Source organism: Crocodylus porosus, unplaced genomic scaffold, assembly GCF_001723895.1.
Source record: "Crocodylus porosus isolate Cpor-Errol unplaced genomic scaffold, CroPor_comp1, whole genome shotgun sequence".
Lineage (NCBI taxonomy): Eukaryota > Metazoa > Chordata > Crocodylia > Crocodylidae > Crocodylus > Crocodylus porosus.
The window spans coordinates 52,584,973-52,609,454 of NW_017728950.1; the positions used below are offsets into that span (position 1 = coordinate 52,584,973).

General features: G+C 39.9%; 1 protein-coding gene across 1 annotated transcript in view; it reads left to right on the top strand.

Annotated features, from left to right (window-relative positions):
* Positions 1-24,482, top strand: part of MPDZ (multiple PDZ domain crumbs cell polarity complex component) — a 138,323-nt gene that overhangs the window by 95,053 nt on the left and 18,788 nt on the right. Inside the window, exons 24-35 of the mRNA XM_019554872.1 lie at positions 4,809-4,901; positions 5,490-5,667; positions 7,775-7,885; positions 11,056-11,157; positions 15,171-15,333; positions 15,965-16,161; positions 18,818-18,909; positions 19,214-19,304; positions 19,603-19,683; positions 20,835-20,927; positions 21,012-21,086; positions 23,967-24,144. Of these exons, the coding sequence (XP_019410417.1) occupies positions 4,809-4,901; positions 5,490-5,667; positions 7,775-7,885; positions 11,056-11,157; positions 15,171-15,333; positions 15,965-16,161; positions 18,818-18,909; positions 19,214-19,304; positions 19,603-19,683; positions 20,835-20,927; positions 21,012-21,086; positions 23,967-24,144 (1,454 nt within the window). The remainder of the gene's footprint in view (positions 1-4,808; positions 4,902-5,489; positions 5,668-7,774; positions 7,886-11,055; positions 11,158-15,170; positions 15,334-15,964; positions 16,162-18,817; positions 18,910-19,213; positions 19,305-19,602; positions 19,684-20,834; positions 20,928-21,011; positions 21,087-23,966; positions 24,145-24,482) is intronic.

Here is a 24,482-nt window from a genome sequence, read left to right on the forward strand (position 1 = left end):
GGTGCAGTTAGCACCAGTGGATGCCTATACAATTTATCATTTTGACTATAGGTGCATAGTAAAGTGACTGATTCATTAAGAATATGTGGAGTTCCCTGTGCCTTGGCTCTCAGCAATAGCATTTTGGCCCTTATGTCAGTTGGCATGTTAAGTGATCTCAGATGGCTAATCCTTCCTCTTCAGAACCGCCAGGTATGATCCATGATTTGTTTTACATTTATGTGTTTATTTTATTGCAGTATTACCTATGTGCCAGCAGAACATTTGGAAGAGTACAGAGCTAGTTTGGGAGAACAGCCAGAGGGAGCTATGCCTCTTGACCTCTTCTCTTCACATACTGTCAGGTGACTCATCTGCTTTGCTTTACTTCTTCCCACATATGTAGCCTTGCAAAATTCTCATGATTTCATTTTTCTGTAAGAAGAAAAAATGTGATTTTTTGTAAACTATCGATCAGTTATCAAGCTGCAAGGCTGGCTAATAAAATTTGTGCCTTCAGTAGCGAGTTGCCATGACAGTTTTGTAAGACATGTAAACTTATAGATATTTGTAAAAGAGAGGTTTTAAACTATTTTAAATCCTGTTCAAAATAAATCAGTCTCTTTCTTGCACTCAGAAAGTTTGCCAGTTGATGGCATTTCTAAGACAGAGAGGCAGCAATATGATAGAGTGAGTAGATCCAACATCAAAATCAGGGGGGGGTCCAGAGACCAGAATCAGGAGCTGAAACAGGTCAGGAACTAGAAGGTCCAAGGCAGGAAGGAAGTGAGAGGTTAGGACAGTGCCAGAGATCAGGATCAAGAGAATCAAAAACAGTGGGGACAGCTAAGCAGGAACAGACTAAAACAGCAAGGCTAGGGACAGGCATTCAAAAAGCCTGAACCAAATTGATTCAGTCTTTGCAGGTTAGTCTGACTTGGCTAGGCTAAATCAATTTTGTAACCCAGAAATGCAGGCACGTGCCTGCAGTGGCTCAGGTTAGAAGCAGGGGTGCAGGTGGGGGAGGGGGGTGCTAGCCTTCCCTTCCCTGGCAGAGGTGAGCTGAGGGAGGCATGGCTAGGCCCAGGCAGGATGCTCTGATTATTTCCTCCCCTCCTAAGCAGCCCAGCAGGGAATGTTTATCACCCCTAACTCATTGTTTATTAACCCCTTAAGAAAACAAAGCCTCTCTCCATTAACTAATGGAGCTCTTCTTAAACAGCTCTTCCAAGGAAGGTCATTAAGCTACCTGTTGATTAGCTCCAAAAAGCCTGTTTGACTGTAGCCAGCATGTGGTCTGCTAACTAATGCTGAGGTGTCTGTGTAAGGCAGAGGAGAAGAGGGAATAATTTATGCTTAGCAGGGGGAAGCGAGGCAGATGCTCTGTGCCTGCACGTCTCTGCCAGATCTCTGGCCAGGGAGCAGAAGGGAGGGGCCAGCTCTGCTGTGGAGCAGAGAGCCCAGCCCAGAGAGCATGCTGGGATGCTGGGGAACTCTGATTTAATTTAAACCAACAAGGGGTCTGAGACAGACATTGCATAAACTGGTTTGAGCGAAATCAGTTAAGTCTGAAACTACATTCAACCAGGTTTATCTCAAACCAGTTTCAGCCATTTTCAGACTGGTTTATGTGTACTGATCATCTGTTCTGTTACAGGTTTAAACCAGTTTCTGATCACTTAAAACCAGTTTATGTTTAATGTTTGTCCCCAGCCCAGGAGACAAGGCAAAGGCCACAGCTGGAGGCCAAAGGGTAGCAGCTGGAGACCAAAGGAGGACTCAAACTAGGACTGAAAATGTTTAACATGGGGCAGGAGCTTCAAATATGAGATACATTGTGCTGCTGCTTGGGCTATCCTTAAGACTTATGTCCATGTCAATCAGGCTAGCCATTTAAACAGGTAGCTGGGGCTGTCTAGCTCAGTATGGTATCTACTAAGGCTGTGCAAAATTTCTACAAGTGTTTTATTTTAAAGCTGTTTGAGGCTTCAAAACATCTTTGAAATGAAGTGAGGGCACTCAAAATGTTTCAAAACGGTTCAAGTTTCAAAGTACCCCAGTGGTGGGAGGTGGGAGAGAACAAGGGCTGCACTCTGAGCAGCTCCTCCAGCTCCATGTAGCTCAGCCTGGCAGTGGGAGAGCCAATGGAGGAGTCGCTCTGAGTGGAACACTGGCTTCGTGAAGCTGGCAGAACTGCTCAGAGCGCAGCCGTTGCTTTCCCCCCACCTCCCACCACTTGGCTGCACTCTGAGCGGCTCCACCAGCCCCATGGAGCTGAGACTGGCAGCAGGAGGTAGGGGAGAGCCACTAGCCAGGGCTTTGGCCAGAGCTAGGCCTGCGTTTCAAGTGGCTCCAACACTGGCTCTCCTGCTGCCTCCCACTGCCGGACTGAGCTCCATGGAGCTGGCGGAGCTGCTCAGAGTGCAGCCCTTTCTCTCCCCCACTTCCCACCGCAGGGCTGAGCTCTGTGAGGCTGGTGGAGCCACTTGGAGCACAGCCCGGCAGCTGGAGGCTCCGCAGCCCCACAGAACTGAGCTGTTATGCTCTGAGCACAGCCCTGGGCAGTGGCTCTACCCTGCCTCCCCCTGCTAGGCTCTGCTTTGTGGGGCTACAGAGCCTCCCACTGCCGGGCCATGCTCACCAGGGCTGCGCTCCGAGTGGCTCCGCCACTGGCTCTCCCGCCGCTTCCCACTGCCAAGCTGAGCTCCATAGGGCTCACAGAGGGGTGTGAGACAGACATTGCATAAACTGGCTCCACCAGCCTCACAGAGCTCAACCTGCCCTCCCAGCACTGCCAGATTCCTCCCAGGGGCCCAGGCCCCAGATCTGCACGTGGGATGACAGGAGGCTGCTGCTGCTGCCTGGGGCCAGCAGCCGTCTTCCTGGTGCTGGGCACGGGCTGCACCCAGCGCTGGTCCCAGGTGGCAGCGGCAGCCTCCTGTCATCCCACGCACAGATCTGGGGGTCCACACCCCTGGGAGGAGTCCAGCACAGCCCCACAGCCCTTCCTGGGGCTTGCCACTGCCGGCAAGTGACATGAGTTTGCTTTTAGCAGTTTGAGGTGCAGTTTCCCAGTAACCCCTGCACCTGTCTCCTCAAAACATGACAGGCTTCATGCCCTCAGATGGGGCTACCACCCCTGTAAGTTTCATTTGAATCAGGCAAGAAATGACAAAATTATAGCCATTTTCATGATTCCCCATTATAGCCTATGAGCAAAACATCAAAAGTGTCGAAACAGCGGAACTGTTTTGACAAAACAAAATGGAACAGTGTTTCGAAATGAGACAAAATGACAAAAATAAATGCTGTCCCTTTGGAACGGTGAAACAAAAGTCGAAATGAAACAGTGCTGTTTTGCACAGCCCTAGTGTCTGTTGGTGTGCTGATTGGCCTCCACACTACCTGGGAGGCTTAACCCTTCAGAGTCACAATGCAAAGAGAAACTATATGTGAATACAGTTTGTGAATATTCTTCATTAGTTAAGTGGGCCTTTTAAGAAAAGCACTGAGAAAATAGTAAAATATTGGGGAAAAGTTACTGGCGTAGTATAATAAAAACAAAGCAGATACAGTAAAATCTCTGGTAACCAGCACCTTACAAGCCAGCATGCTCTGCCAACCAGCATGCTGGCTTGTAAGGAAAAATGAAACCAGAACTGCCCACCATGGCACTTCCTGTTTCTCCAAGCCCCCATGGCCTGGGGCAAAGCAGACTGAGCTGCCGAGCCCCCATGGCCTGGGGGCATAACAGCCTGCCTCCCTGTCCTGAAGGGCTGGCCTGCAGGAGGGGTGGTGACACCCTGGGCGAGGTGTGAGGAGCGGCAGCCCAAACAGGCAAGGATATCTGTTCGGGCCACTCAGTTAACCGGCATATTTTGTTATCTGGCATCCCCCATTCCCAGGAGATGCCAGATAACAGAGCTTTTACTGTATAAAACGGTTAAGAGATTCAGTCAAATCAGACAGTTATTTGGGATATTTCAGATAGAAATTCCAGTGTTGTTTATTATTAGCTGTGCTGTTCTAAAATGTAAATTATGACATTTCTATTTCATCCAGAAGATACATTGGAAAAATTACATGGGATTTTACAACTGGAGAATGAAAAGTTCTCTCTGTTCTCTTATAGGCTTTAAAATCCTAGTAAAGTGTTGGCTGAGATTTTCAAAAGTGTCTGGCAATTTTGAATGCCTCATTTCTTGAGAGTGTAGCTGAAGATGGCTTGGGGAGACCTATATTTATCAGGCAGAAAGAGATTGCACAACAGTTACTTTAAATCACTAGACATTTTTTCCCCACTGGAAACAAAATATTACTCATCCTAAAATTTAACTCAACTCAAATTCAGAAGTGTTGAATATTTTTTCTATGGTTGTTGTGGAAAGGAATTCTGAAATACAGCATGTATTATAACAGACTTCCTATAAGGAAGTCCACTGAATGGCTGGTGACTCTAAATAGTTTACAGCTGTACCAGAGGAGTTTTAAATCTTTCTAACAAGATAAGAGAAGCACTTGCACAGCAAGCTTTGGCTAAACAAGCACTAACAATTAGAAGTAGAAAATTACTTGTATTTTAAAATTGATTTTAATTCTACTGGGAAAGATCTGCATTTCAGCAGTATGTCTGTAGCTTTTTCAAACAGAAAGATATGCTATATCCTTTAGTATTTTTATTCATATCTTTCTATGTAAAAAGCATGGCTACCTCCATGCATTTAAATGCTAATTCTGGCAGTTGGAGCTGATCAGTGAAGTTTGACAGTGAACACCAGTGTCTTGGTTAGAACTTTGAAAGTAGTCTGCATGCTCTCATTTATTAGCAGAGATCTTCCAGAACTTCCAGAACGAGAAGAAGGGGAGGGAGAGGAAAGTGAACTTCAGAATGCAGCTTATAGTAATTGGAACCAGCCCAGACGGTAGGTATGGATTTGGAATTAAATGACATTCTTATAAACTGAATTTGAATTGAAAAAATAATACTTGTGGATCCATTAACCGTAACATTTGAAGTATCTGCAAAGTAACACACAAACAGCATTGCACAAATAGTACCTATTTGTTTTTGTCACAATCAGTCTAAATCCCTGTGATCCAATTTAGATGCTGATTGCTTGGGCAGATTAGTTTAAAATTTTAATTTACAGTAATTTACTTAAGCCAGGGGAAGCTTAAAATTAACTTTTCACAGAAATGATTAGTAGGTTGGTATCAACTCATTGGGAGAAACCCTTCCAAATATAAGAATGTGTTATGCTGCTGAAAGCTCACATAGAAGATGAGGAGAGGGATTCAAGAGGCTTAACTAGAAACCCCAAATATGGAGAAGATTTAAAAAAAAAGAGGTTGTATGCTACAAAGTGAAAAGGCTATGGATAATTTATCCTTCAGCCTGTTGCAAGAAATCATGCAAATAGGCCTTTGTAAATTATAGAAGAGAGAAAGAGAAGTACAGAAGAGAATACATGTAGATCTAATACATTTCTGTCTGCTTTTCGTCATTATAGGGTTGAGCTTTGGAGAGAACCTAGCAAGTCATTGGGTATCAGCATTGTTGGTGGCCGAGGGATGGGGAGCCGCTTGAGCAATGGTGAAGTTATGAGGGGAATCTTTATCAAACACATTCTTGAAGACAGTCCTGCTGGCAAAAATGGAACCTTGAAAACTGGCGATAGAATAGTGGAGGTACCGTACAAACTCCATTTTGTGTAAGAAATGCACAGCCTTGTAGGTAGGGCAATACTTACTTGTATATATCACCTTGTTACCATTTAAATATCTCTGAATGGATAAAACAGTTCTGAAATGCAAATACCATGTGATTACTGCACCTTCTCAGGTTTTCTTTGACTGATACTGCATGAATGTTTTTCTTTTTCCGTACAAAATATAATTACTATATAATGACTATTACTATATATTAGTCCTGTCACTGCCTGTCCCCATCTTGTACTTGAATTCAAGATGAGGGCCTTTTTTTCCCCCCATGTTGAATGGGGGGGCAAACCTTATCTTGGATTCAAGTAATTATGGTATATCAGTTATTATTCCCTGGTCCCTAATTGCCATTCAGTAAGCCCAGGGTGACTAGGCCAGATGAAACTATGTTTCTTCCCCTTGGAGAAGTGGTCCAGGTAAGTGAGTAACACCTGAGGTAGCATTTCATTACAGGGCTGTGACTACCACTTAGGACAACGTACAGAATCTAGATGTAGGAGCTGAAAATAGACTGCATCTTTTACAATATGCTAGTAGGCAGAGGCAGAGGATCACATAGCTTCAGTTGATTAACAGGTTTGAGGCACAATTTGTACTGCATTAGGTACATTTATAGTATCCTGTATAAATAAATACTTACGTAACACAAGGATATTGTTATCCATCAAGGTGCTCAAGTGACTTACTGTCTAAATAAGAAGTGTGGAGCTCTACATGGTCCCATAAATAGTCCTGTATTCAGAAATGCTTGGAGTTGGCTTAAGTATTTAGTCCACCTCTCACACGAAAACGTTGATTGAACAAGCATTAAATTTCTTTTACTTTGATTACAAAGATAATTAGAAGTCCATATAACTAAAGCATGAGCTTTTAATAAGTATGCAGACTGTCTCAAAAATGAAGCTTACAGGTCTAGTTGTGGGATGGAGCTTCATGCTAATCAAAAGGCCACAGATACACTATATATGCATGTAAGTATGTAGTTTCTGTTTGTCATGTGACATATTCTGGCTTTGCTCTTTTTAGTCAGCACATACCACTACTTCAGTTACCTGAAGTTTACAGAGATGTAACATAAGTTCCTAATAGGGATAGAATGTGCTACTTTAAATTGTTTTCCTTCTCTTTTCTTTATTTTACACTGGATTATTAAGTTTCAGATAAACTGGGGAAACAAAACCCTTACTAGATGGCCTTACGTGCAAAAGTTATCACTAAAAACCCTTGTATGTTAGCTTATAGCTACTATCATGGTCTTTACGCTTTTCTAACTCTAACCTCACCATAGCATGGATGTTGAATGGCTAATGAGAGAAAAATTTTTTACACATCAGTACATATTATTTTATGGCTAAATGTTTCATGTAAGCAAAGAGCTGTTCTTAGTTATCCTTGTTAAATACTGTTTTTTTTTAAAGCTGTAGAATTTTTAAATACTGTTTTTTAGGTAGAAAGCTTTTCAACTCTAGCTTCTGGGAAGGATATGAAATAGGGAAAAATGCCTGCCATTATTAAAAAAAACAGTATTTTTGTACTTATTCAGTACTCCTCAACCAAGGATCTTCACATGCTTTATGAAGATCAGTTAATTAAATCTCACAACAGCCATTGTGGGTAGGGCAATATATCCCTGAGTCTAAATCCTAAATTAGCTGAAGTGATGCTTGGCCAACAGTGTGACTGTCTTCATATTATTCCATATCCTATAAGCAAGGTCTGTAGGGAAAAATGTCCAAATGGAACTTGAATCAAGTAGGTGAATAACCAGTTTTAAAAATATTGAAATCCTGAAATATGTGGCTGGGATCCCAAAACAGCATAATACACTTCAGTTCCTGCAGAAGTACAGTAGGAGCTGGGAGCCTTTCTCCTTTTGATTTCTTTGGAAATCTCACCCTGGTATGTTTTTGCTACCGAAGGGCCTGGTACATATTCAGTTGAAGTTCTCATTAGAGACCCATCTATAGTTGCCTTTGGCTCAGGCCTTAATATAAAAACTCAAAGCAAAATGTGGCAGTTAAATCATTATGCTTTTAGCTTTGTATAATGTTAAGTTGAGGCCTTCCAATTACAGGTGGATGGAATTGACCTCAGAGATGCAAGCCATGAACAAGCTGTGGAAGCCATACGGAAGGCAGGCAACCCTGTAGTCTTTATGGTACAGAGCATTATAAACAGAACAAGGGTAAGCATATAGAACCCGGGAAGAAACTTAATACATAGCAGTAGATTAAATAAATGTCCAATGGGGTATTATTTGGGGAGGGGGGAAGATTTAATCCTACAAGTTCCATCTCAGCCATTTAGGAAGTAAGGTTTAATTTTAAATATTATTTCCATTTAGAATTAAATTGATTTACAGTTGGAATTTATCTCTTGAGCACCAACTTTCAATATTTTGAAATGTCTCAAGGATGTTAATTTGTGAAGGGACAGAATAGGAGCCTAACAGAAAACAAGCCGTAGAGAGAGAAATTAGAGACAGTATGCAGAAATACATGACAGTACATATTATAATCTTCAGTGGACTTTAGTGGAAGGACCTAGAGTTACACAGCAAACCCTTACTAAGCTGCATGGACATTGCAAACACAGGCTAATGAGCTTTAATATAGTAGCTTGCATCACTTGAAACTAAACTTCCTCATTGAGGATGCTGTGTGAGCTGCACATTTATTTACTAGTTGTCTCATAACTTTTCTTTCCCAGCCAGAATCTCTCTATAATTCTTCATCATCCTCTGCTCACAGTGGGCAGAAAACTACTAACCCATTTTACCATCAGTCATCTCAGGTAAAGTTGCATGATATAGCTTTGCTGAATGTTGGTTATTGGTACTCAGAATGCTAAGATGAGGCTCATGCATTTGCTGTGATATGGGCAAGTTTGACAGGGCTTGATGAATGCTTAATATAAGAATGATACCTTTACTTTATCACAGCTAAGTTTTTGTGTTAAAGAAAGGTTCATCAACTCTATTATATTTTAAGATTTACTGTTTGTTAACCTATCCATTTTTGTTTATGTTAACAGAGGCATTGCAAATGCTTTTCACTGTACATGTTTTACAGTGTGATTTTGTAAACAGTTTTATTTTCTTAACCTTTTGAAACTTGCATCTGTACATATAGCAAAAGCTTATGAGGGAATTTCCTCTCTTCGTTCATGTGCAGTCATCCAGACAGCTAGCTGCATGCAGAAAGTAGCTATAGTTAATATGGGACTACAGCACTTCTAGTGAGAGAGACTCTCAGTTTCAAGAGGTTTGCAGCGAGTCAGAACACTTTTATGTTAGAGTTTTCTTTTCTTGTGCTGTAGTGTGTTGTTACTTGCACAAAAGTATTGTTGGAACAAACTCTTCAGTTAATTGAAATGGAATGTAATCCTCCAAATTCTTGCCTGATTTACATACATTTTATGGATCACAAGTGTCTTCAGCAGTTGCATGCTGCATAAGTCAGGATGTCAGGTATCTTTAAGTTAATATACTCTTATGTTAGAAATATCTGATGCAAAAATGTGAACCACTGTGTATTGGTTTTGTTTTAATATGAGGACTTCATTTTTGATGCAAACAAGATTTATGTTAATTTTGTTTCCATGGTACCTCTTTCAGATGCAGTTTAAATATTTATGCAGATGACAGATGTGATGATTATGTGTAATAGGAACATTGCTAGCAAATTTCCCAAATACTCCTTTATTCTACAGTAAAAAAAGATCAGATCTGAAATTACAATAGAAATTCTTATTGTATTGTAAAGAAAATTTCCCCTGTTGAGTTTGTGAGTGGCGTTACCAACGTGGAAGCCATGTCTTTACATTATCTTCTAAGTTGTTTAGATACTGTGGAACTAAGAGATTCTGAACATGGCAAATTAGATTACAGTAGCTTTGTTTAAGAATGGATTTTACGGTATTTCTAAAAGCAGTGTCTTTCTTTATAGAGCAAGGCATGTCTTGAGAAAAAAGGGTGGTGGCAGTTCCATAGTTTGCATTGCTAGAAGCAGTTCTACATTCCTTCTACTGTTAAGTGTGCTACTTATTTTCCAGTAGCATTAAGCTCATAATGGGAAGGAGTATTTGAGCAACATAGCAATTGTTTCTATCCCTTATAGAATTTAGTTTTTGTACAGCTTGGACCTTTTCCTGTCTGCCATTGAATACTAGAGTGGCTGTCTCTCTTTCAAGTGAACATGCTTGGTTGAGAACAATTCTTATCTTAAGAGAGAGTGTAGTACAACAAGGGTAATGCACACCATAAATAGAATAAAATAAAGCTTATTTTTTCTTCCCCAGATTTTCCCCGAAGTGCAAAGAAAGTTTCCATAGCAAAAACAATCATATCATGATAATGGAAAAATAATTCATACTGGCTTAAGAAAAGGCTAGCCATTTCTCACTTTCTTAACTCATAAACCTAGAAAGTTTTACAAAAAAGGGTTGTTGTCCTTCCCACTCATTGGCAAATGACTGTTAAATCATTCCCAATAATTTAAGTTCACTTCTGCAAAATATATCACTGTAGATTTAATAGTGTATGTATCACTGCAGGTTTACTAGTATGGCATGAGGTACTGCAAATGATAAAACTAGCCTACTAGAATCGAAATAAAGGCACAAACTATATTTTAAACAACACTTTCCCCACATTTTCTTACATTTGTTCCCTTCTCAAACTGAAAAATTAAGCAGTTCACTAATGCAAAATAATAAGATTCTGCTGTAGATGTGTGGAAGATGTAGGGTATAATCATGTACTACAATTCAGGCAGACTTTTAATTTCTCTCACTTATGAACATATGCATTGGTTACAGTACTGGTTACATGCACCAGTCCTGAATCTGTGGCTTGAGAGTGAGATAAGGAGAAGTTGTGCTATTTATATCAATGTGAGTTTTGCTGTATAAGGACAGTCAGAACTAAAAAGGGAACTCATGGGGAGATTTTAAAAGACATAAATATCAGATAGAAACCTAATTCTCATTGCTTTTCAATGGGTGGTAGGTACCTAACTCTCAGGGTTTGTGAATTTAAAATCTGCTTTATGTGTAAAAGTGGGAAGCAGAATGCTAGCTTGATCTCCCTAGAGAGTGAGATAGGTCAGATATAACATGGTAGGGAGGGTAAGTCTAGTATTCTCCTATGTGCTATTTAGTATCATTAATGCATAGCTAGAGAAAGACCGCTTTGCTTACCCTTCATTCACAGATGTTTGTTGCAAAACACATGAAGTGGGTGTTCTTTACTCAATACAAGATGCCTTGTGGTCTATTCAGTAAGCCACAAGCTATTACTTAAAGTCAATTTTTTTTTGCTTCGTATGTTTAGCTCCTGTTGTGTTTTCCTTATAGAGTTCCCCCTTGCCTTTCCAGCAGAATCACCTTTTCTATAGGCCTCCTACCTTCAGCAGCACTAATCCATTTGCCGATTCTCTTCAGTTCAACACTAACAAGGTTGGATGATCCCTGATGTTCTGTTTTTAATTAACCAAACCTTACTGATGTGTTTGACAACCATGTGTCTCCCTCTTTGTTTTTGTTGTGTTTGTTTGGGGGTTTTTACCAGTTTTGGGGAAGATATTGTGCTGATGCAGATGAAAATTCCTTGTATTAAGTAAAAATTTCTTGAACTAAGGCACGTCAGCTTTATTAATCATAACTATGGAGCCTGAGCTACTCAAAGCCACCTAGAGAGTGAGATGCTTTACTTTCAAATCCTTTGGGTAACTTTGCAAATCTCGTCTAAGATTATTTTAGCTCACAATTAATGGAAATATTTTGCTAACTGTTGTTTGTTTGATGGTCTTTCTCTTTGTTATTTTATGTGGCTAGGCTTTTCTTTCTTTATTTTTGCTTGTCAACATCCTTTTTTTTATAACAACAACACCCCCCCTTCATTTTTTGGTATCACTAGCAGGATACTGATAGCCTAGGTGGCTAAAAATAGTTAGATTCTCCTTTTTAGTGATTAATTCTTAATTGAACTTATGCAAACATAGAAGAATATAGACTTGATTAAAGGTCAAATCCTGTCCTAATACACATCCATTCAACTCTGATTTCATGCAGTAACTTGTTCATTTGGAGAATGAATTTAGATGTATATGTGTGCTTCTTCAATTAATTCCTTAAGGCCTCACATCTCAAACCATATAAGGAATATGTATTGTATGTTATATATAACCTGTCCCTCTAGTTGTAAATGGGAGGTAAAGGGAATAGAAGTAAAATATGAATAATTGATTATATTTTCCAAATAAGCCTTTATATATTTTTTTTAAGTTACCCATAGCTATATGCAAAACTTAGGTTTTTGCAGTTTCTCAGCCTTTTGTTATTCCTGCTGTTTTTATGGAGAAAATTAATAAGAAACAGATTTGGAAAACTAATTGCAGATTTTCTGAAACAGGGTTTATGTTAGGCCAATTTTGGCCATTTTAAAATGAAACATGAATTTGCTGCAGGGAATAAAATATCCCTTTGACATGAAAGGAGTTGTTCGTGTCTAATGCTACATATTGTGAAAGTACTATAATATATGGACTGCTGTTTTCTATTACTGTAGGAGGTACCGAATCCAGTTAGGGTTACCTTCCGTTGTTCCCCAACTAACCCCTTTGCTCCCACACCATTTAAGGTTCGTCTCAGTACTAGTGGTTGTTGCACATTCTTTGTGTGCTGTCTTAGTGTTTACGTTTGAACATGGCATGTGATTATCTCAGATGTACTGCTTTTCCTTCCAAATATACCCACTACATAGAAAATGAGGCTGCTGTATGTTTTCTACCTTTTAGAATATGTTTGGATTTGACCAAGGTGATGCTGATGGCCAAAAGGATTTATGTTCTGTCAGGTGTTTGTATCTCAATATATCACGAATTAAAATGTTTTAGTCTTCTCTCCAGGGCCCAATTCAGAGAACAAAAGTTTTTTTGTCCATGAATGAGAGGTTCGAATTCTGTCCTTGGATATGCATGCCCAACTCCCACTAACTTCTAAAGACAGAACTTGACCCTGTGTGTTTTAATCATTGTTAACACTTTACTACTTCTACTCTTAGGTCCCTCAAGAGACGTGGGGCTTTCGTATTGATTTCATGTCAGCGTTCACTTAAACTTCAAACATATACACAGATATGTCCATGTGCTTGTAGGGAGTGACATGAAAACTTGTTGATCAAACATGGCTATTTCTGCTTTATTTTTGTCAATCCACTGAAATGTATTCATATATTAAATAAGGATACAGCAGGTTTTCCAGATTAAATCTAAGGGATTTTATTGTTTTATTGTGATTTCTTTCTGTGTACCACAACATTTTGCAGAGTTATCTTAAAGAACAGGAGTAAAAGGCTGCATTACTTTGATTTAGAAGATATAAATGTTTGTGTAGATTACAGGGCCTTCAGTGAACATGTAGAAAGTATTCAGAGACTTTACTGACGTTTTAGAATTACCCCACCTTCATATTGAGGGAATATTATGCTACTTATTTCTGTCAAAGTGTTTTCATTTGCAGTATGAAAGGGCACCATAAATGTTAGGCATTTTTTACTATCACTGAACTCTGATTCTGTAATTAAGGAAGTTTTTTTCCAATAACCACGTTACTGGTGTTCTACTGGAAATCCCAATAGCAAGCTGCAAACACCAGCTTCCCTCTCATTGCTACTATTTGTACAGTGTTCCTGAAAATTCTCCCATATTTTAGTATTAGTATGTCAGTTCTCACAAGTCTATGATCAAAACCTAAATGGACACTGGGATGAGGGAAAGTACATCAGTAGGATGCTTTGTGCTTTGATTTTTCATATACATTTTCAGCATCACTTATGCAAACAGATTCATATGTGTAAAACTTGCTCAAAGATACAGGTACCAGGGAACAGAGCTGTGGCTTACGTAAGACCATGAACCATTTTCATTATTACACCAAACACCAAAGTATATCCCTTGGTGTACAATGCCTGGAATGTAAAGCCATGTAAACAGATGCCCTTCAAGGCTGTAATGATTTTAACTTCAAGCATACTCAGCCTTTTTCACACTTATTTATTAACTCCTTAGTTAAGCGTCTCAATAAAAGTTCCAGATGAGAGGTGGAAGACTCTGAAGAAGAGGAATCTAAAGGTTCATATAAGAAAGTATAATTCTTTTTATTTTTTATTTTGAGAGTATGCAGACAAAGAAAGTAGTTTGTTTCTCCTGAAGGATGAAAATTTTCACAGATTTTGGAAGGGTTAAATCAACGATTTTTGGTTTTCTTAGCATACTTACAGTGGAATACCGAGGTGATAAATTACCATAATTAATTTCTGTAAAGTTGTATTTCAATAGCATCCTTAGTTAACATGCTCACGGTGATGAAAGTGAAAATCTTTGGCTTTTAGGAATAGCATCTGAGAGTTGTCCTCAACCTTTTCACTAGAATGAGATAGTTGAATCTGATGTAGTGAAGGAAAATGCTGGGAGATATCAGTACAGTACTTGCAAACTGCAGCATTCTGAAATGATTTTCAAAAGAAGTTCTATAGGTGCTAATGCTCAGACCCTGACTTACCAATTACTAAACTTGTGTGGAGTAATATGAGGTCCTTGCATATGACTGGATTTCTTGCCTAGTGTTAACCATTGATCATATGCTAAATAAACAGCAAATTCTACAAAGTAGATTGCACCAAAACATACACTCTATGATCACATAATCTTTGGACAAACTGATTTTAACAAGTTTTTTCCCCTGTAGAATAAGGATTTGAAAATTTGACCATTCTTTTGTAGTGCTAATTTTTACGCACATACGTTTCATTTTTCTTTGTCAGTACAAATACATCAGGCAGGCGAGGGCCAAGAGGAGTTTTTCTTCTTTTATGGTCAAATCTTTCTAATTTTTGCATTTAGTGGTAAGCTATGTAGGAAGCCTTTAAACAGGATCTTGGAAATGGAAATCTTACAAAAAAATGGATTTCCTTACAGTAAAATGTTCTTAAAATTGTTCTTTCAATCAATATTTCAATTAAATATCCTCCCTTTGAAAGATTCCTTAGTACCATCCTAACTCCTTTCCTCCTTTATCTTTCTTCACAAGAAAATATATTTACTGAACTTTTTTTAAAGCATAAGAAAACAAGCTTGTGCAGATTTGATATTGAAAAATCATTTCAGCCTTCATTCACGTAAGGCTCACTCTACGATATGAAGCAATGCATAATACTTCACTGAATTGGGCTTTTAATGTCAGTTTTGTTTGTTAAAAATGCATTGAGCCTTACTATACCTTGCTTAGCGTTCTTTTACGTCTTTTATCTCCTACAGCTTTTCTGTGCTGTTTCTCATTTAGAATTCCTGTTGCTTGGTATTTAAATTTCAAAGTCATAGTCATTGCCATTTTGACATTTCCACATACTAGATTGGCCTGCACAAGAGGCTGCATATGCTTAGGCATGACATTTTTCTTGTTCTCCACAGGCATCCAGTCAGTCAGAATCAGAACCAGAAAAGACTTCATTTTGTAATTTGCCTTTGCCCCCTCCTTCAGCCTTTTCAGGAATGAGCTATGATATTGCACAGTTATCTTCCAGCCAACTCCCAGATGATGCAGATAAGGAGGATGAGTTTGGTTACAGTTGGAGTAAGTTTATCTTTTATGATAACATTTTGAAATGCTCAGGGTTGAAGTAGGAGGAGAACGTGCTAAAGTGTATGTCTTCATTTTTATCTGCTGAGTAGTCTGGGTGTAAATTGTTATCAGCAGCTTTCAGTTTTGTTTGGACAAACACACGCACATTCTTGAAACACTAGATTGTTTGCTCTTTTTTTATGCACTGCTTTTCAACATTGGTCCTGGTAAGTGCAGGTTCTGCCCATCGCATAATGGAACAGTAGGAATTTCAGTACAGTGTACCTGACTCGTGGCAGTGGCATTGACAGTGCCTGCTTTCTGAATTCAGTCTCACCTGTAGTTAATGGAGGGGGATTATTGCTTTGCAAAATTTAAAAAAAAAAAAGTGGAAGAGATTTAATTTTTTGGTATGGGGAGAAACCAAGAGAGAAGTTTTGGAAACATTTTGACAACATTTTGACAGATAACATTGGTTTTAGCAGAAAAGGAGTAGGTTACACTCTTTGAATTACTTTAGTTATTTTGGGATGCTGCAGTTGCATGTATTAGATGCATAAGTTAATCAGCTGCTCAGCTTGTTAAAGTTTGTAATAGGAATTCAATTCCTACCACACTCAAGTTTTCTCCTGTTTACATTTAGGAAAGATAACACAACGTTATGGAAATCTGCCAGGAGACCTTCATATGATAGAGCTGGAAAAAGGAAAAGCTGGCTTGGGACTTAGTCTTGCTGGCAACAAAGACCGATCTAGGATGAGTGTCTTTGTAGTGGGAATTGATCCAAATGGAGCAGCTGGAAAAGATGGCAGGTTGCAGATTGCAGATGAGTTACTTGAAGTAAGTTTTTAGCAATTTATACTTAACTATAAATATGTTGATTGTTGCTACATCAAAGAGTTAGATTCTTAATGCACCATAAAGGTTTCAGTTAACCATCTAGCCTCATAATCCCGATAGTTTCGTAGTTTCTAGGGTCAGAAGGGACCTGAACAGATCAAGTCCAACCCCCTGTCCTAAGCAGGAACGAGTACTGGGATCATAATACCCCAGCCAGATATCTATCCAACCTCCTCTTGAAAACCCCCATGGTAGGGGAGAGCACCACCTTCCTTGGGAGCCCATTCCAGAGCCTGGCAGCCCAAACTGTAAAGTGATGCCTCCTGATATAAAGCCTGAACCTACACTCAATCAATTTGTGGCTGTTAGTCCTTGACCCATTCACCACCACCCATCTGACTGTGTAGGCATCAATGCCACAGTCGCCTAGTTTTTTATGAGCATGGGGTGAGAAACATTGTCAAAGGCCTTCTTGAAGTCCAGGTAGACTTCAATATTATTCCCCTGTAATCAGATTTTTCATTCTGGTATGCACCTAATGGTTGAGATTGGACTTTGTTTTTCATCCAGACCAGTACTGCATAACATTGCTATAAAATAGGGGAAAAAAGTTTTGGCATTATAGGGAAGAGAAAAATGTACTTTTAAACTCAGGAAAATAGCATGTCATCCAACTATAGTCTCACTGCTGCCCCGCCAATCTCTGTGGACTGCTGTAGAACATTATATAATTACAATTTTGTCTACTAAAATATGCCATTGTATATACTGGAAAGTGTTGTTTTTTCTATTTTGCATTATATGCAGTGGGAATATAGGGCACATGCCTGACATCTGCTCCTGTGCATGCTAATTAGCATGTGTTGGAGCAGACTTAATTAATCACACATTTATTAGCACGACCCAGCAGCCTCAGTGTCATGTGTATTCAGCATCCCCACACTTCAAGAAGGTGGAGGTGGTGCTTTAACTAAAGCTCATCAAATGAGCTTTAGTTAAAGTGCCTCCGTGTGTCAGTCAGTGTAGTGCACGTGTAGCCCCTACCGCCTTTTGAAGTGCAGGACACTGAATACACATGACACTGCTGGTGCTTTTAATTAAAGCCGCTCCCAAGAGTCACTGTAATTAAAGAGCTTCCCCCCGCCCCCACCCTGGAGCACATGTAAGGATGCCTTTAAGAAAGAGGAAGTCATGGGCTCTGATGATTTTATGGTAGGGTTTGTCCCCTTTGCGGGGAGGTCGCTAGACTGACTCACTTCAATATAGGCCTCCACACTGTAACGGGCTTCCCTAAAGGCCTACCCTATGCCTGTTCTCCTACTTCAGTTCCCCTTATTGGCTGCCTCCACTCTCACCTGCTGTGCCTTCATGTCAAAAGTTAATAAATTTGAGAGGCTGCCTTCAGATGTCCAGAGTTTGGTTTTTGGTGCCTTGTCCCACCCTGCTTATCATTAGGCTTCCAGTCATCATACTGTAACTGTAGCAGGTCTCTCTCTTGCTCTTTTGGCTCCCCTGGCCCAAGTATCAAGGGGACGGCAGGTATCTCTGGCCTCCATCACTCTCTCTCCCTATGCTGGATCTCTGGCCCCACCCTGCTGCACCCATACCTCGGCCTCAGCCTCGGCCTCCTTGGCTATAGCCCAGCTCACTCTCTTGGCCCCTTTACAGGGCTTAAAACCCAGCATACCCCAGGCACCCTGCTATGTTGCCTCCTCATCCCTTACAGCCACCATCCAGTCTTGCAATGGAACACAAACCCCAAGCAACAGAAACAAACTATGTAAGTTATCTCACCATCTAACATACCTGAAAAGCGCCTTCTTTTGTGAGGATCTGAGCCCTGGGCCCTGGACTCAGGCTTATACGGCTCTTTCTCCTCCTCGTCCCAATCCCTGGGCCTGGCTTGCTCTTAATAAAACCCAAGTCCTGCTAGTCCCTTATTCAGCAGCTCAGTGTTCTGCTGCCTACCCTTGGCGCTCATTGGTAGAGGCCCTGAGGAAACTCTCATCTTTCCTTCAAATTATCCTTAAAATGGGCTTCACCAATTCTTAGTTTGAGGGCTTACCACAGCTTTGTGCTTGCACCATCAAATGTCATTTATAAAAATGCATTGTCTGAGTAAATCATTGCCCTACCCTGAAAACACACTTACTTTCGTCACATTCAGAATTCCTTTGAGCTTCAGTGGAACTACTCAAGTCAAGTCACCCACAGGCATAAATGGTTTAAAGGTCAGGTCCTTGTACTGTAAGTGCCTTGACATGAAGACTGTTGTAAAGTGGTTAACAATGTTGAGATACAGTGAATAATACTAATTTTCTTGCTTGATATGGATGGTTTATTTCTTGTTGGCAGGTTTATACACGAGTTTTGTTTTATTCCACCACTAGTGAATCAAGCTATAATCAATGAGGAATGAAAAAAGATGTGCCTCCTAGGCAGTGTAACATAGTAAAGGACATCTTTAGTACATGAACGTCTGAAATCACACTAACAGTTAGGGAAGAGCACCCGATAGGCGGTTAAAGTCAGGCCATAATACATTAGAGACTAAAATTTTAAAATGGTAAAGTCAGGCACGGGGATTTTGCATAATTAAGCTAAAATGTAAAAAAATTAAAATTCTCAAACTTATTTGCCATTCCCACTCACATAGATAAATGGACAAATTCTCTATGGGAGAACTCATCAGAATGCCTCATCTATAATCAAATGTGCACCATCAACAGTAAAAATCATATTTATCAGGTAAACACTGTTTAAAGTTTCTTAGAAATGTTTTTTTCAGTTTTGGTACAAGCAAATTTTTATTTTTTTAATTTTTATTAAACCTTTCTCATGTGAAAATTTTACCTTTGTTTTTTGTGTGTGTGCTGCTATGACAGTAACTGTCTTTGAACACCACATGTATTACACGCTTTCGCTTTTTATAGCTGTGTTGTGATTTCCAACAACATAAAAATAAACATCAAATAAATGAAGGCATATTATTAACCTTTTAGTAGGAAAGTTGGTGATGCTGTAACATACGCTTTAATTTAATATATGACAGAACTGAAGATGCAGTGAATCAAATGGCTGTTTGCCCTGGGAAATCAATAGAATCTTCACCTTCCACTTCAGGGGCTCTTCAGAGTCAAGAGGTAAAAACAAATATCTGGTTAATTTATTTCATTAAGATGATGACAGTTTTCTGTATAGAAAAATACCCTATTATTTGTTATGCTTTAAAGATAGAAAATGTCCACAAGGGAAACTGAATGGGATTTGAGTGCAGCTGTGAAACATCTTATGTTCCTGATTATGAGGAGTTACACCAGTATAAAGTGGTCTGTGTGGAAAATCAGGCCCTCTGTTGAAGAATAGGCTTCTTTAATGTTTTAAGGATGAAGTAAATGCTTTATAAAATACTTTTTTACATTGCTATACTCTCTCTTCCAGAAAGAATCAAACCCTACAAATCTGGTTACAGCAGTAGATTTGAGTTCGTATAAAAATGTTCAGCATGTCGAACTTCCCAAGGTAATTTAAAGTTTTCACAAAACTGAAAGTGTGCAGGTTGATGTGCACCTTAATCTCACCAAGTGTCACTTATGAGGCTGTTTTCCTTTGTGGGCAGAGAAACTATTTTCCTTTCCTTGGAGGTAGGGATATGAACTTCAAGCATTCTCCTCCTGTTTGCAGGTAGGACCAAAACCACCCCAGGATCAGCAAAACTCCAGTCTCTCAGCTAGGCATTTCTCCTATTTAGGCAGGTCGCATGTGCTTCAGAAAGAATACACTCCTTGCCCAAGGTGCAGAATTTCAGTAAACAGTTGTTAGGGCTTGGCTCAGAGGTTACTGGGACTTTAAGAAAAGGCAGGTGAGGGAATTAGGGGACAGGTGTAGGACTTGCTGTACATGGTATGACCTCATGGGTACAGGCTCAGTGAGGGCTATGCTATCTCTTTCCTTCAGTGCTACAAATGACTCTGTTCTTGAAATTGGTTAATTCTTGTCTGTGATGAAATCATTGACTAAATTGTTCCAAATAAATTAATTGGCATACTGTAAGTATCAAGTCCTGGGAAGCAACATATATACTGTTAACAAAAAAATCATACATATGAATTAAAATGGCTATGATCATGAACATGGCAAAGGAGGGAAAGAAAAATGTCTCCTATTTTGTAATAACACATGGAAGAAGGATGTATGCGGGAGATTAAAGAGCTGAGATTTTAAGGTTAGTCAGATGCATCACTGGCAACTGGCCTTCTCTTTCTAACTGGGAGTAGATACCACAAGTAACCGTGTCCACATGATTTACTTACATATTTCTGGGTAAAATAGTCAGGAAAAATTCATGCCACCACAAATCTTTAGTAATTTCATCAGGGAGGGGATATATTTTTCTCTATCCCCTACATTTCCCATTCCCTATTTTTTCTATAGTATACAATAGTATTTTTTAACTTTTATGTTAGAAGTACTTCACAGCTATTTAGGTTCCCTAGCATGTTTAAGGATTGGAGGAGGTGGATCATTTGCAAATGAATTTTTATAGTTTTAGATGTATAAGGAAAGCCCAAACTTCCATGCTATTTACAAACATCACCATAGTCTCATAAATACATGTACTTACACTTTGCTAAATGCAGCATCTAATGGATGATAGTTATTATTTCCCATAGGATCAGGGGGGAATTGGTATTGCCATCAGTGAAGAAGACACAATTAATGGAGTAGTTATTAAGAGCTTAACTGACCATGGGACAGCAGCAAAGGTGAGTGAATTAAATGCCAATCAATTCAGGAAAAAGAATGGAAAATATTTCCATACTGATATTTTCTGTTAATTTTATTTCCAGGATGGACGGATTAAAGTTGGGGATCAGATACTGGCAGTGGATGATGAAGCAGTTATGGGCTATCCCATAGAAAAGGTGATTTAGGAACATAGGGAGTTCTGTGACCTTCTGAGGCAAATCCCTACCGGCATTCATCTCCGTTTCTGTCCTTGTGGAGGAGATCCAGTATGGTTGTATTGGTTGTGCTCTGGAAAGTAGAGATTAGGCTAGGGCTCCTAGCATATGTTATTCCGTCAAGCAACATAGTTTCATAGTAGGCAGGGTCGGAAGGGACCTGACCAGATCATCAAGTCCAACCCCCTGCAGGAACAGGAACAGATGCTGGGGTCACACGACCTCAGCTGAGTGATTATCTAGCCTCCTTCTGAAGACCCTCAGGGTAGGGTCGAGCACCACTTCCCTTAGAAGTTGGTTCCATATCCTAGCCACCCTTACTGTGAAGTAGTGCCTCCTGATGTCTAGCCTGAATTTACTCTCAGTCAACTTATGCCCGTTATTCCTTGTTACTTCCGGTAGTGCTCTGGGGAGCAGGGACTGTTCCATCAAGCAACAGATATTGTTGCTTGATGGAAACTGTCATGTAATGACACCTGGTTCACATTCATAGGCAAATTATCCAGAGGGGAAAAAACTGTTTGGGGAACTTGCTTTGCCAGCACTTGCCAGCAAGGAGAGCTGGACAGTTGCTGGCAACATAGACGATGCATAACGGGGGCACTTGCCCCCCCGTGACAGCGAGCACTCCAGCTGGTAGGGGGGCATAGAGAGTGCTCCCCATTAAACCTCCCCTCCCCAGTTGCTGGCTGGCCTGCTGGGGGATACCCTGCCCCCTGTTTGTGCCCTGCTGGTGCCTTCCCAGACTTGGAGGAGACCTGGGCCTATCAGTCTCCCTCCGACACATTCAGCTGCTAATAAGACATGAGCTCTGAGCTCCCCCTGGGTGAAGGAGTTGCACCCTTGACCCTTGCACACGGCAGAGGAAATCCACATGAAGAGCAGGGTATGCAAGGAACAACAGGGCTCAAACTTTTGGAACATCTTTTGATGTACTTTTATGGATGTGCTTTCTTTTGCTTTTACTAGCAGCTTTCCAAGCAAATTCCCTTCCTTTCTCTTAGATTATTATTGTGTGTAAGTAAAGCATAACAGGTTGATTGTCTATTTACATTCTGCATCTCACAGGAAAAAGATGCTAATGGCTCTTTAAAGAAGCAGCTTTGTCCACTGGTTGGGGAATGGGTAGAGGGGCCGTGAGTTTCCTGCTGAGGCACCCTGGAGCAGCAAAATTCAGCATAGAGTTCCTTGCAGGAGGGGGTAGAGGAAAAAGAGAAAACAGTCCACCCTAGTATGCTGGAGGACCTGGCCAAACACTGTCATCCTATCTGTAACATGTCACGTGTTCAAATAAAAGTAGAATACAAACAAGCTGCAAAGATATTTTACAAGTAACATCTTTGTGGCTGGATGAGCATTTTTGTGGTTTGTTATTAGGTAATAAATGTGGAGTGGATATGTGGCATGTTACAATTTATTGATCTTCATTTCAAATGTAACTTGTGCCAGAGGCCTAAAAACCAGCATCTCTTATTGCTTGTCTATACAGAGGAGCTACTGCAGAACAAGTTAGCATGAATTTAAAGTGCAACACTGACTCCCTTTTTGGGTAGTCTTATTCTATACTAAAAATCATTTTCTGTACTTAAATTAATATATTTCCAATGTATACTGAAAAAGACACTTCTGGTATGGAATGAAAGCTGGAGTGGAACAGTTATTCCAGCCTGTTTTCCTTAGGTGATAAACACGTAGAACTGGAGCCACTTATATTAATTGTAGTGTGTATTACATTGCTATTTTACACTAGCAAGGCACTCCCAGCTGGGAAGCATAATTTATGACAACAAATTATTAAACTGTGATAAAACCCTGAGAAATTACTGTATACATAGCAGTATATGATTTCAAGTTTGCTATCTCCATAGCTTTTAGGTAAAATTTACTCGGTTCATAACTAAAAAAGATTTTTTGTGCTAACTTTGAGCTCTGCAAACACAATCTGAGCTCAGTAGGGAATCAAGCTGTGCCCTGTCTGGCTTATGCTGCATTACCAGTGTTAGAGTTTAGAACTGGGTAAACAGATTCTGCTTGATAAAATATAATCAGAATAGAATCTATTTAATTCTGTTAGCTCAGCAGTGATAACAGCGAACGATGTAGTAAAATTCAGAGTTTGCTGAAAAAGCAGATGTGTTTTAGAGCAAGGAACAGATCTGCTACTTAACATATCAGTCTGATGTAGGCACTGTTCTAATAATTGCACTTCAAAGCCATGAGCCTCAGAGAAGCTCAGTGTGAGGTACTGCCCATTCTCAATGAGGTCAAAGGGATTAGAAAGCTGCTTAATCCCTTATAAGGATCAGATAGTGTGTTTTGTTCCATTTTTGCTTACTTTCCCAGCATCTTCTTCCCTCATTCTTTAATTCATTTGCTATTTTTCTTATATTTTCTTCTCAAGACATGAATTACCTTGAAGTATTTGGCTGGTATGATCCCATTCTTCCATTATTCAGTAAGAGCTCTGGCATTGTCTCTCTGTAAACAGTATTGATTGATACTAGTTCTCTGTTTTTCACTCATTACTATATAGTGTTGCAACTAGGAAAGCTAACAAAAATTGTGCATCACAACTTGAAAGTTGGTATAAACTGGCATAGTTTCATTTAAGTAATTTAAAACTGATTGACATGAGTTGAGGTCTGGCCCATAGAAATTTGCCATATTTACACACATTGATCAAAATATCAATCTTCCCCCTTGTTCTCATTTCCCACATTGCCATGCACTGGATTTTTTGCTCCAGTTCATGGAACAATTCCTATGACATTCCTAATAATGTCCTAATTATCTATTTGTCATAATTAAAGAGTTGTGTTGTCTGTTCTCTTTGTTACTAAGTTCATCAGTCTGTTGAAGACATCAAAGACTACAGTGAAGCTTACGGTCAACTCGCCTGACCATGATAGGCAAATAGCACCACCACCACTTCCCAGTGCTACCACAGGTGAGCCGAAGAGCCTTCAGCAACCAGTGATGGTTCTACCATCTGGGTCACTGGAATCAGAGACAGTTAAAAGTAAGAACCCTCCTGTTCTGCCCTGTCTCACATGAATGAAGTGATAAAAAATGAAAAGCAATATTATGAACATCTGCAAAGACCTGCCCCAGATATTTGCATCTGTGTTCTAGGACCAGTCACAATTGTTATCGTCATACATTTCTGAGCGCAGGACTTGCTACCCTCTAGTACCTTAGGTATGGAAACCAGTGTAAAGGCTTTGTTACACGTTACACTGTGAGCTGCATAAATGTTAATTGGTGTTAGTGCTAGCTCAAGTTGGGAGTAGTCACACATTTAGGCCAGCAGGGGCCTGGAGGACTGAAAGGTAAGAATCTCCCTCCTGCCCCATTCCT